At 44.9% G+C, this 13,828-nt stretch overlaps 1 protein-coding gene across 1 annotated transcript in view; it reads left to right on the top strand.

The window, feature by feature from the left end:
- The window catches only part of Mirr (iroquois-class homeodomain protein mirror), a 90,864-nt gene that overhangs the window by 34,558 nt on the left and 42,478 nt on the right, over positions 1–13,828 (top strand). Inside the window, exon 2 of the mRNA XM_076314108.1 lies at positions 10,895–11,389. Coding sequence (XP_076170223.1) covers positions 10,895–11,389 — 495 coding nt within the window. The remainder of the gene's footprint in view (positions 1–10,894; positions 11,390–13,828) is intronic.

Here is a 13,828-nt window from a genome sequence, read left to right as displayed (position 1 = left end):
TATCGATTGTGGGTACTCGATGTTTGTAATTGTGTTTCGAAAAGTGAACGAGATGGGTATTTTTATGATAGGGTACAAAGGAATATAGCTTTTTCGAGGTGTGTTCGAATTGTGGTGATCGGTGGAGGAGATTCTTTTGTGAAGAGTTAGGCAAGTGTGTTTTTCAGAGATACTAGGTATTCGATTGTTTTAATAATTGTATTTTGAGTACAGAGTGCGGAAGATAATTAGTTTTTGCGCGAGAATACTTCAGGATGTATCCATTTTAATGTATATTAAATTTGTTGAAATTAGCAGAGAATTTCCCTCTGTGAAAAATTGCTTAAGTATCTCTTCCATTGTTATTAGGCACTCGATACTTCTAATAATTGTATCTTGAGTACTAAGAGCGAGAGATACTAATTTTTTGCGTCAGAATATTCCTGAGCATCCCTCCCTTCTATACATTCTAAGATTGTTAAATTTAGCTGAAAACTTCCCTGTGTAAAAAATTATCTAAGTATCTCTTCTACTTCTCCTAGGTACTCAATACTTCTAATAGTTGTATTTTGAGTACTATGAGTGAGAGATACTAATTTTTTGCGTCAGAATATTCTGGAACATCCCCCCTTGAATACTTACTAAGGTTGTTAAATTTACCATAAAACTTCCCTCTAAAAAAAATTACCCAAGTATCTCTTCCACCGCTACTAGGTACTCAATATTTCCAATAATTATATCTTGAATACTAAGAGCGAGAGATACTAATTTTTTTCTTCAAAATATTCCCAAACATCCCCCCTTCAATACACACTAAAATAGTTAAATTCACCATAAAACTTCCCCCTGTAAAAATTTACCCAAGTATCTCCTCCACCACTCCTAGGCACTCAATATTTCTAATAATTATATCTTGAATACTAAGAGCGAGAAATACTAATTTTTTGCGTCAGAATATTCCCAAACATCCCCCCTTCAATAGATACTAAAATAGTTAAATTCACCATAAAACTTCCCCTTATAAAAATGTACCCAAGTATCTCCTCCATCGCTACTAGGTACTCAATACTTCTAATAATTATATCTCTCGCACCAATTGCGAAAGATACTAATTTTTTTCATCAAAATATTCCCAAACATCCCCCCTTCAATACACACTAAAATACTTAAATTCACCATAAAACTTCCCCCTGTAAAAATTTACCCAAGTATCTCCTCCACCACTCCTAGGTACTCAATACTTCTAATATATACATCTCTCGCACCAATTGCGAAAGATACTAATTTTTTTCATCAAAATATTCCCAAACATCTCCCCTTCAACACACACTAAAATACTTAAATTCACCATAAAACTTCCCCCAGTAAAAATTACCCAAGTATCTCCTCCACCACTCCTAGGTACTCAATACTTCAAACAATCATATCTCCTAAACGAAACACACAAGTCAGTTACTTCCCACACCGGAACATTCCCAGATACCCCCCCTCCAACATTCCCAAAAAATATTCAAAATCAACCGCGAACCTCCGCTCTGAAAAAATAAACATTAACCCCACCGTCCCGAACCATATCTCCCAAAGAATCGTTTCCTGGAGTCTGTCGAGGTTCGAAAACCATTTTTCTCGACTGGTCCGTTTATGGTAGCTCGGTAAACCATGTACCAGGGTGATCGCCGCGACCATAATCGTATCGTAAGGTCGTCCGTCGGTACGCGGCGATCGGGGCCCGCCTTCCGTTTTCACGCGGCGACGGTTGCCACGGCGGAGAAATCGGCGCGGCTGGCAATTAGCATGCACGCCGGAACAAACGAGCGAGCGTATCGGACTAATGCTTCGATATATCGATCCCTCGAACGCGCGAATAATTATCTCTCTCTCTCTCTCTCTCTCTCTCTCTCTCTCTCTCTCTCTCTCTCTCTCTCTCTCTCTCTCTCTCTCTCTCTCTCTCTCTCTCTCTCTCTCTCTCTCTCATACAGAGACACACGCATACACACGCAGCTGTTGGCTACCTAACGCGAGAGGCTGCTGCTCGCGGGGCTGCACGACGCCTCGAACGCTACTTTAAAGGCGACGACGCTCAGCAGCGGGCCACGGGGCCCGGGGCCCGGGGTACGGGGCCCGGGGGTGATATAGTTGCCGACCGGGTCGAGTTTGCACGGTTGCGAACCGGCGTGCGCAGCACACCTCGATGCGATCGCGTGGAGTAACTCAGGGACTGCCGGCTGCTTCCTCTCCCGGGGCCCTAGGACTGAATTATGGCCCCGTGGCCGCGGACACTCGCCAACACGCTTCGTCGTTTAACCCCTTGCCCGATCCTGAGGCCCCGAAGCGCATTCTTGCCTGCCGTCCTCTGCTTTTCTCGCGAACCCGTGGAATCTTACGATTCACGGTGAGAACGGGCCCCGACCACAGTATATCTGCGCCGCCGCGGCGTTGTTGCTCTTCGACCGCTTCTTCTTCCACCGTACACCCCCACCTCCCCCACTAGGGCCCAGTTGAATACTGCCGCGGGAGTCGCGTCATGCGAACGGAACACTGTTCGTCGATTCGACTTTTTCAAGCGGTTCGCGCCTCGTTTCTCCGAGGGATGACGAAGGACGGAAGACGGCACCTCTTTCGATTCGGAAGGAGTGGGGGGAATTACGGGTCGGGGTGGGGGTAAGACGTAGCTGACAGTTGCACGATTGCTGTTTGGACCACTCCGTGCGGAGGGTGTCCCGATCGTTGTTCGAGTTACCTTTTTCTACGATTCGCGCGAATCGTTGGCGTTAAAGATCGCGATAATTCGTGATACGTTTGGACAATTTAGGTGCGTTCTTTCAGCTTGTACTTTTCCACGATCGATTCCCCATCCGTCTAGTCGAAACTGGTAAAGTTTCAGATGAATTGGTTCGGGGTTTTGAAAGTAGCGCGAAATTCAAATCGACCGGTGATGATTGGGACACAATAGTACACTTTGTATTTTGTGCTGTGGATCGATCGGTTCGGGGTTTTGAAAGTAGCGCGAAATTCAAATCGACCGGTGATGATTGGGACACTCTAGTACACTTTGTATTTTGAACAGTGGATCCATCGGTATTAGGTACGTAGAATGTTAAGTGCAAGAAAGGAGGGGTGGTATTGTATTGTAAAATCGAGGAGAGTCTTCTGGCGAGGGAACGTATTTTTTTACGGGGTTGTGTAGGTAAAGTGGACGCTAGATTTTTTTCTTCGCCACGTTGAAGACACACAAGGCGGCGGTTATGGCGGCGAACGAGCGAGGTTCGGCGGCAGATGTTTTATAATGCAACCTGACCGTGAATTCTCGTTCGTTTCGGTACTTTAACGCGTTCACGGTCCCTGTTTGTGCAAAAGGTAGCTTCTTTTGGAAATTATGCGCGTTGTTGTTCCTAGAAAAGCTTCCAGCGCGAGAATATAGTTAACTCGGTATAAAATTCCTCGAATATCGTTAATTTTAAGTTTTCCTACGGACAATTGTATCACAATTATTCACGTGCTGTACGTACATAAATGCGGGTAACTTTCTGAATATTTTATAGATTTACTCCACTTCCACAGATTGTAATCCCTCGCATTGTGAAAGACCGTCTCCTTGTCTCGTTACTAATAATCGTTAAGTAAATTCTGTACAAGGTCGCGTTCTCGAGGCAACAGAGCAAGCACGCAATGCCCCTTACAATATCTCTATTTATATCGTCACGAGGGACAGTGCCAGTAGGTCTAGATTAGGTGACAGCACGAAAACCCAAGATTCCTGAGTCACGCTGACCAAACGGGTTAAACATTTCCACTCTGGAAGGTCGTCGTCGAATCCTCTGTGTTATTACGAATCGTTCAAATCCAACACTCATCGTTACGTAAACTCTAAACATTTTTACATCCCCGTTACAATTACACAATTGTACCTTCACGAGGGACAAGGCCACTGGGTTCAGATTAAACAAAAATGCGAAAGATTCAGGGTCTCTATGGTCGGACAGGTTAGACAGTTCCTATTCTGGAAGACTGGCAAAGCCTCTGTCTCGTTAGCAATCGTTGAAATCTAGTACCAATCGTTACTGAAACTCCAAACACGTTACACACTTGTTACGTCACCATTGATATCGTCACGAGGGTCTGTGTCACCAGGTCTACGTTAGGTAGATTGATACAGTCACGAGGAACAGTGCCACCAGGTCTACCTTAGGTATATTCTGCTCGAGACAATCGATACAGTCACGAGGAACAGTGCCACTAGAGCTACGTTAGGTATATTCCTACCCAAAAAAGCCCTCGAAGCCTCTGTGTCATTACCAATCGTTACAAAAGCTCCAAACACGTTACATCCTCGTTACGTCACAATTGATATCGTCGTTCATGTCACCAGGTCTACGTTAAATATATTCTGCTCGAGACAATCGATAGTCACAAGGAACAGTGCCATCAGAGCTACGTTAGGTACATTTCTACTCGAGAAAACTGTCAAAGTCTCTGTGTCATTACCAATCGTTACAAAAGCTCCAAACACGTTACACCCTCCTTACGTCACAATTGATATCGTCACGATTGATATCGTTACATCCTCGTTACGTCACAATTGATATCGTCGTTCATGTCACCAGGTCTACGTTAGGTATATTCCTACTCTAGACGATTGATACAGTCACGAGGAACTGTGCCACCAGTCTACGTTAGGCATATTCCTACTCTAGACGATTGATACAATCACGAGGAACAGTGCCACCAGGTCTACGTTAGGCATATTCCTACTCTAGACAATTGATACAGCCATGAGGAACATTGCCACCAGGTCTACGTTAGATACATTCCTACTCCAGAAAGCTGTCAAAGCCTCTGTGTCATTACCAATCGTTACAAAAGCTCCAAACACGTTACATCCTCGTTACATCACAATTGATATCGTCGTCCACGTCACCAGGTCTACGTTAGATACATTCCTACTCTAGACTATTGATACAGTCACGAGAAACAGTGCCGCCAGGTCTACCTTAGGTATATTCCACCAGAGGTAGGCACTACCCTTAGGTCTATTCCTACCCAAAAACGCTCTCAAAGCCTCAGTACCATTACCAATCGTTAACCGAGACACAAACCCATTGCATCTTCGTTACATCGCTATCTACACCATCATACCAAAAACCCAAGAATCCCTACCATCGGTGTCCACCAAAAGTCCCAACCACGATCTCGTCTTTCAACTGTCCCGATTCCAGAAAACGGTTCGCGAGAAGGTCTCTCCGCGACTAACCGGCGCGATCTCGTGGGATCTGTCCCGCTCGTGGGTACACCTACCTACCTGCCTGCTTACCTACCTACTTACTACTACCTTCCCGTAACCGAAGCTGTCGACAAACTCCAGGTCGATCGATCGTGGCGAGCACAGCGCCGCGGTCGCGATTAAAATATCAGCGGTGTAAGCCGCGATAGCTTACACATCCTCGCGCATTACCGAACCCGGAGAGGATCGAAGGGCGAGCGCACGTACGCGGTATCGAGTTTTATCGTCGATCGAGACACCACCACCCTCTCTCCCCGTGCCGCGTGTACCCCCTACCCACCCCGTGCGCACCAAACCCTCCCCACCGTCCCGGATCGAAGCAACGATCGGGTAACACACGCGTGCTGGGCCCCCGGGATGCATATACCTACGCGGATCGTCATCCGGCGGGCAGTTGGAGCTGGGAAACGTCGCGTCGGGTAGTAGCCAGTGGGAGTAGCGGATCCGGACACGCATTAACGCCGGCTCTCGATGCCATAATGCGCGGTGGGTCACGTTTTTCGCGTTCGACACAATACGCGCGGCTGGCTTTCGACAATATGTTCCTGGCTACCATAGCTACGGGAGAACGAATGGATGGATGTGGACGGATGATCGTTCGACTGGGACAGAGGTCTGGGTTTGCTAGAGGAGGGTTTGTTTAGGCCCTGTATGCTAGAGAGGGGTTAGCGCGAAAGCCACTCAACCCGCTAATCTATTTAGCCGTGCTGTTTGATATGGAATTAATGAGATCTCCCCTCCCCTTCTATTATGTCCGGGCCTGATTTTCGGTTTACCTTCCGGGTAGGGAATGGATGGAAGAGGGGATTCGAAGGCTTCGACAGTTGCTCTGCCTTTTCAGGCTGCTGGAAAGTACTCACGGGGGTCTCTCTCTCTTTATATACATCTCTCTCTATCTCTCTATCTCTCTCTATCTGTTTCTCTTTCCCTGTGTCTCTGGGTTTTGGGTGTGGTTCTTTCGCGCAGCTGTCGTGCCGCGTTGGCCGCGATTATCGGCATCGAACCGTTCGGTACAGAGGCGTTTATTGTTTCGCACCGATCGGAAACAATCGACGATACAGGCAGGTGTCCGTTCCGAGTGAACTGGGTCTCTGGGTAGGTTGTTGCGTAGACGCAACGCGGACAGCCAAGGGGCTGTCCTTAGCTGGAAACGCGTCCCATAGATCGATGGGATCACGGTGTCGTTTGTTCTGCGCGTTCGCGATACCGGCGACCTCGCTCGAGTTTGAATTGAATTTTTGTCAGGAGGGGAGAGTTGCGAGATTTGTCGCGATTTTTCGAAACGTTGTACTCGCTGGATCGAAGATCACGGAGTTTTAGATTCTAGACGGGTGGGAATGCTTCTTAGATTCTTTCGGGACGCGAAAATTAATCGTCGAGTTCGATTAGTGGGTCTACTTAATGTTGGAGTATGGTGAAACTTTGTTTGTGGATACCTACTGCGTTTATGTGTGTCTAGTTCATTTATGTGTACCTATTTATCTGTGCCTGCTCTATTTATCTATGCCTGCTCTATTTATCTGTGCCTACTCTATTTATCTGCACCTACTCTATTTATCACCACCTACTCTATCTGTATCTACTCTATTTATCTGTACCTGCTATATTTATCTCCAGCTACTCTATTTATCTGTATCTACTCTATTTATCTGTACCTGCTCTATTTATCACCACCTACTCTATCTGTATCTACTCTATTTATCTGTACCTGCTATATTTATCTCCAGCTACTCTATTTATCTGTATCTACTCTATTTATCTGTACCTACTCCATTTATATACACCTATTCTATTTATAGGTATCTACTTTATTTATATGTACCTACTCTATTTATCTATATCTATTCTATTTATCTGCACCTACTTTATTTATCTATATTTATTCTATTTATCTATACCTTCTCTATCTATACTACTCTATCTACACTACTCTATCTGTATTACTCTATCTACACTACTCTATCTGTACTACTCTATCTACACTACTCTATCTACACTACTCTATCTACACTACTCTATCTGTACTACTCTATCTGTGCTACTTTATCTGTACTACTCTATCTGTACTACTCTATTTGTACTGCTCTATCTGTACCTACTCCATTTGTAGATACCTACTCCATTTATATGTGCTCCATTTACACGAACGAGATGTTTTCCATTACCCAATTAACCGAACTTTAGCCAAGCTTTCATTATCCGAACCACCACGAATAGCTCGTATAATAGAAATAGGGTGACCCGCGACCCGAAGAAAACAATCGACGACACTTTGATTCCCATTCACGTTCAATCACATTCTCCATTAAATGGTGGAAAACACCAACCAGAGCCGAACAGACGAGACGACTCACACTATTCCCAAAAACTAGATTCATACAAAATCTTTCACACACCGATTAATATCTCTCGTAGTTACCATTCTTCGTTTTTATAAATCCATACATCTACGATGAAAAAAATAATCGTGCAATCTACAAAACTTTCCTTAATTTTCCTAAAAACGGTACCAATCCGTTCTTCGGATTCTTCGAATCAAAATTATACTGCTCTAAATCGACTCAATATGTACAATATCACTCGTATCTTCTCTTCTCCATCGAATCATATATTTTCGAGCTCGAGACACCGCGTGAAAGACACAGGGTGGATAATTCATGGATTTCGATTCAAGTTCAATACCTCGGTTCCTCTTGGACCGTTCCCGATTCTTGGACAACGACCGTTACCTAGCTCGTCTACGTTCAATTCCAAAGAACAACGTGGCTCGTGTATTTTCGTCTCGTGACCATCCACGGCCTCTTCTTTGACACGAGCCCGCCGCGGATGCCGCGAATAACTCGGAAAATTCCGCCGCGATCGACGAGTCGGTCTCGATCGGTCCTCGTGTCCCTCTGGACTCGGCTCGAGCGAACTAGAAAACCTCGGAGCGTGTCTCTGTTGGCGCGAACGCGGCAGGATACGTGAGATCGAGTGACGATTAAAACGTCAAGCGAGTCGCTCGCTCCGCGAAGGGATGCGAGCACGGTCGAGCTGGCGGTGTCGTCAGCGAATTCTCGGTTGGTAGCCACCTCGATGAGCAAACTTTGGCTATGTTAATGCGCTCGTGTGTACGCTCGTCGTTCCAACGAAACGGGACGCGTGTTACCCGGTTGCTACCAACGACGAATGTGTCACCGTGTACGCGAAAACATCGTGGACGCGGGAGATTTCCAATTTCGTAAACGAGCGTGTCGTCTCGCGCGGGAACAAGATGTCGAACACGAATCAGGAGGTACCGCGATGGAACGGGTCGAGAGGTCGTGGTAAATATTAAGCTCGAGATCGGTGAAAAAGAAACGAAAAAAAAAAGAAGAAGAAAAATGATACCGAAAGTAGTTAACGTGTAACGCGAGAAGTAAAGAGGAAAGCGACGGACGAGACCCGGAACATAAATGTAGAAGCGTTCAGGGTTGTTTGCCCGGGTCTCGGGCGCAGTTTTCCCGCAAACAAGCTCGATGTGAGATTCTATTTAAAATAATTTCCATTAGGACGTCTCGACGTCTCTCCGCCGTTTTACAGCGCGAAATATCGGCCTGGTATTTTTCGCGGCTTTTCTCGCCGATATTACGCGGTAAACGGTGTGTAGGTATCTTGGAGAAGTGTGATGCACGCGTTCAGTCGACAGACGGAACCGTACAAGTGTCAGTTCGGTGTAACGTCGCTGATGACACCGCGCGGCGTCATTTAGTCGACACACGGTATTACGTGATTCGTAAGCCGATTCGTGAGGGGAGTGTTTTGAGGAATATTCTAAAACGTACTGTGGTACGAATCGAGTGGCCTCTCGAGCGCTACTTTTACCTACATTGTCGACGATCGACGTGGTGAAACGTTAGCGATTTCTTGTCACGGAGACACTTGGAAAATTCAACGGACGTAAGGATCACTTGAATTTCTCCTCTTTCGCGCGAGACCGGGAAATTTGTTACTTTGACCCGTGAACTGACAAAGAGAAAGAGAATTTTTCCACCGAGTGGTTTTCGACGAGTGGAACAATCTCTCGAATAATTTTTCACCGCAGGTGTTCGAGTTACGTGAAACCGGAAAATTTCTTACTACAATCGGTGAATCGAGAAAGGGAGAGAATCTTTCTCCGAGTGGTTATTTACGAATTCAACGATCTCTGTGTTTTCCATTTTCCATAGGTGGGAAAGTTGCGAGAAATCGGAAAATTTTGTGCTTTGAATCGTGAGTCGGAAAAGTGAGGGAGGATTTTCTTTTCGATCTCACGAATTTTCCTTTCTCACGGGTGTTAAAGTTACGTGAAACCGGAAAATTTGTTTCTTTAAGCCATGAGTTGACAGAGAAAATCTTTTTCCAAGTCGTCTTGTACATACGCAACGATCTCACGAATTTTCATTTTTCACGGGTGTTAGAGTTACGTGAAACCTGGGAAAATTGTCCCGTTGACCCATAAACTGAGAGAAAGAATTTCTTTCTCACCAAGTTGATCTCTACTACCGCAACAGTTTCTCAAATTTTCCTTTTCCACGGTTGTTAAAGATACGTGAAACCGGAAAATTTGTTTCTTCAACTCGTGAACTGAGGGAAAGAATCTTTTTTCAAGTCGGTGTCTACGCGCACAACGATCACCCCAATTTTCCTTTTCCACGGTTGTTAAAGATACGTGAAACCGGAAAATTTCTTCCCTTAACCCCTGAACTGAGAGAGATCTCTCGAAACAGTTTCTATTACCCCAACAATTTCTCAAATTTTCCTTTTCCACGGTCCTTAAAGATACGTGAAACCGGAAAATTTGCTCCTTCAACCCGTGAACTGAGGGAAAGAATCTTTTTTCAAGTCGGCTCCTACGCGTGCAACGATCACTCCAATTTTCCTTTTTCACGGTTGTTAAAGATACGTGAAACCGGAAAATGTCTTCCTTTAACCCCTAAACTAAGAGAGATCTCTCAAAACAGTTTCTACTACCACAACAATTTCTCAAATTTTCCATTTCCACGGTCCTTAACAATACGTGAAACCGGAAAATTTCTGCTCTCAACCCCTGAACTAAGAGAGAAGAGTTCTCACTTCAAATAAATTTCCACCAGCGCAAAAATTTCTCAAATTTTCCTTTTCCACAGTCCTTAAACATACGTGAAACCGGAAAATTTCTTCCCTTAACCCCTGAACTAAGAGAGATCTCTCAAAACAGTTTCTACTACCGCAACAATGTCTCAAATTTTCCTTTTCCACGATCCTTAAACATACGTGAAACCGGAAAATGTCATCCCTTAACCCCTGAACTAAGAGAGAAGAGTTCTCACTCGAAATAAATTTCTCCCAGCTTAACAATTTCTCAAATCTTCCTCTTCCACGGTCCTTAAACATACGTGAAACCGGAAAATCTCTTCCCTTAACCCCTGAACTAAGAGAGAAGAGTTCTCACTCGAAATAAATTTCTCCCAGCTTAACAATTTCTCAAATCTTCCTCTTCCACAGTCCTTAAACATACGTGAAACCGGAAAATCTTCCCTTAACCCCCGAACTGCGACACAGCGTGAAAATCGTTCCCATATTCGTAGCACCTACCTCTTCCCAACATTCGTAGCACGATCTCCATCTAACGAACGATTTGCTTGTGTGTTCCAGTGCCCTGTGACAGTGAGCTCGTCGTTGGCGTCGTCCTCGGCCTCGCCGGTGTCCGGTGCTATCCTGAGCGCAAGCGGTTCCTCGTTGGTCAGCGTAGCAGGCACGACCACGAATCATCCCCTGGGCGTAGCTGCCGGTCTGTCGAACGCGAGGATGGCGGTGACCAACGCGGTGGTTCGGCCGCCAGGCAGCCCGACCACCTCGGTCAGCCCGTCCCAAGGTCACCCGCCGCCGACGACCGGCGGCCCGACGCCGACCGGAAGATGCTGCGACACCGGAAGACCGATCTTCACGGACCCCTTGACTGGTCAAACGGTCTGCTCCTGCCAATACGAGCTCCTCGGCGGTTATCAGCGCCTCGGAGCGCTACCGACGGCCGCCCTCTCCATGTACAGCGCGCCTTACGCCGCCGCCGCCGCCGTAGCCGCCTCCGAGGGCATAGCCGCGTACTTCCCGAACCTCGGTGCCGAACAAGCGCCCTTCTACACGCCCACGGTAAGTCCACGCTTCATCGATAATTGTTTCTCGTACAGTCATGCTTAAACCCTTTGCTCTGCGATTTGAGTTTCGATTATAAGCCTCGTAATCGACAGACCATGTTCGCGTAATCGACGTGAACCTTTCGTTCACCTCGTTCGATTTTATTCTCGAAGATATTATAGGAGACTAATATTTTCTTAGAATTCTAAGATTTCTAATATTTTCAAGAAAACATGAACGTTTAGTTTGATTTCTGTACCGAGAGCACGATATTGTAAGCGAACGAGTTGGATTTTAATTAATCGGGCATGGTCGTTTACTATTACTGTACTTTTATCGGTACATAATTAATTTTACCTCGTGAACCTCATTTCAAATCGTTCGATTTTCTTCTCGAAGGTATTATACAAGAGTTTCTTTCTAATATTTTCAAGAAAACACGATCATACGAGGACGAGACTCACTCGTGGTTCTCACGTTTAGTTTGATTTCTGTACTGAGAGTCTCGCACGATATTGTAAGTGAACGAGTTGAATTTTAGTTAATCGGGCATGGTCGTTTACTATTACTATACATTTATCGGTACGTAATTAATTTTACCTCGTGAACGTTCGATTTTCTTCTTAAAGATATTATACCAAAGTTTCTTTCTAATATTTTCAAGAAAACACGAACGTACGTGGACTCACTCGTGGTTCTCACGTTTAGTTTGAGTTTTATACCACGAGCACGATATTGTAAGCGAACGAGTTGGATTTAAGTTAATCGGGCATGGTCGTTTACGATTACTGTACATTTATCGGTACGTAATTAATTTACTATCAGTACGAAGTTAATTGTATACACTGATAAAACTAGTCCGATTCGCGTCGCGTTTGGACTCGTTCTGATGGGGAAACCTTCAACGATTCATTGTCACTGTTTGTTATGACAATAAAATGGAAAAATAAAGAATTGTAATTCTTGTAGTCGGATGACTCTACCTCTCGTTTACTCTCTTCGTTCTTATTTGCTCGTCACGACTAGTGTAGATGGAAAAATACACCGAATTCCATGTGTGAGGAGTGGGGGAACATTGTGCAGCTAGAGTGGGAGAAGTAACGGGTGCACCTATTGCATTGATGCACCGGGTGGTGCACCGTGATGCAAGGTATAACGATGCACCTAACCACTATGCAATACAAATATCTTTTACTATTCCTCACACATAGTATTCGGTGTATTTAAGACATTATCTTATATAAATTGCAAAAACGCAATAAAACCACCTAAATTCTTTTTTTAATTTAAAATGATTAATTATCGTTCCGTTAGAATTTGAGAAAAGTTCCAGTTACCGTAAAACGATTCTCGTTCCATTGATCGTTCTCCATCGCGGTGTCTAATTAACGCGTGCACTCCGTTTCGCGAACGATACGGTTACACCCGTCGAACGTTGTTATATAATAATAAAACTTAATTCCCCCGATAAAGCTGTTCCGTGTCGTTCCTCGTTTCTCCCCTTAGCGTTCGATTAAAATAACTTTTGGCCGAGGCTGGTTCGACGGGGTCGTTCCAACGTGGAGAACCCTAGCAACGAGAGGGTTAATTTACCCCGATTATTCATTTATTTATGTATTCGAGCGAACAGCAATCCCATCGATCACAACGTAAGGTATCTCGTCAGATCGGTATCCGAAAAATGCAACGCGATTGCATCCGCGAGTTCTTTTCTTTTTTACTTCTCTTTCGTCGAAACTAAAAAATTGAAGAAAAAAACAAAGAAAAAGAAAAAAAAGAAACGAGAAAGAACAATGATCGGTGCGATTATCGACGACGTAAAGTCTCGCGCGGAGACTTGACACGCGACGTGGAAATCGCGCGAAGGAGTAGTCTACACGGAGGAAGCGTTTAATTAACCCGAGCATAGATGGACCATTAAGATTTTCGTGGAGAAAGATACGACTAACGATCGATGCTAGACCGATAAGGTGCAACGAGTGAATATTTTGAGCGATGCTGACAGCTAACTCGGCCGTGGGCGAAGGGTTAAATGTTCCCGAGTTAGGTACGTGAGAACGCGGCTTTAGTCTCTTCTCTATCCGAAGATGCATCTACCGATTTATTTTTCCTTTTCTTTTTCTTTTTTTTTTTTATCGAAGTTTATACCTCTAAGCTGTTATTACAATCTCGCGAAGAGTTGATTCTCGCTGCTCAAAGCGATCGATCGTCGATTTCGCGACGCGATGGATAAATAATAATTCAATTTACAGAGAGAGAGCGCGCGCGCTGTTAAACGCTCCGATTGTGCATCAGACTCGAAGCAACGGGACGATAATCATCGACGGTGTATTTACTTCTAACGACCGCGATATAGGTAATTTGAACGAACATCGAATCGATTTTCAAAATTAACGAGCCCCGATGAATAACTCGGCGCGGAGGACCGCGCTGCGCGTGCATTATTTCCCAACT

Source organism: Ptiloglossa arizonensis, chromosome 6 (genome assembly GCF_051014685.1).
Source record: "Ptiloglossa arizonensis isolate GNS036 chromosome 6, iyPtiAriz1_principal, whole genome shotgun sequence".
NCBI lineage: Eukaryota > Metazoa > Arthropoda > Insecta > Hymenoptera > Colletidae > Ptiloglossa > Ptiloglossa arizonensis.
This window is presented reverse-complemented; position numbering and strand designations above follow the sequence as displayed.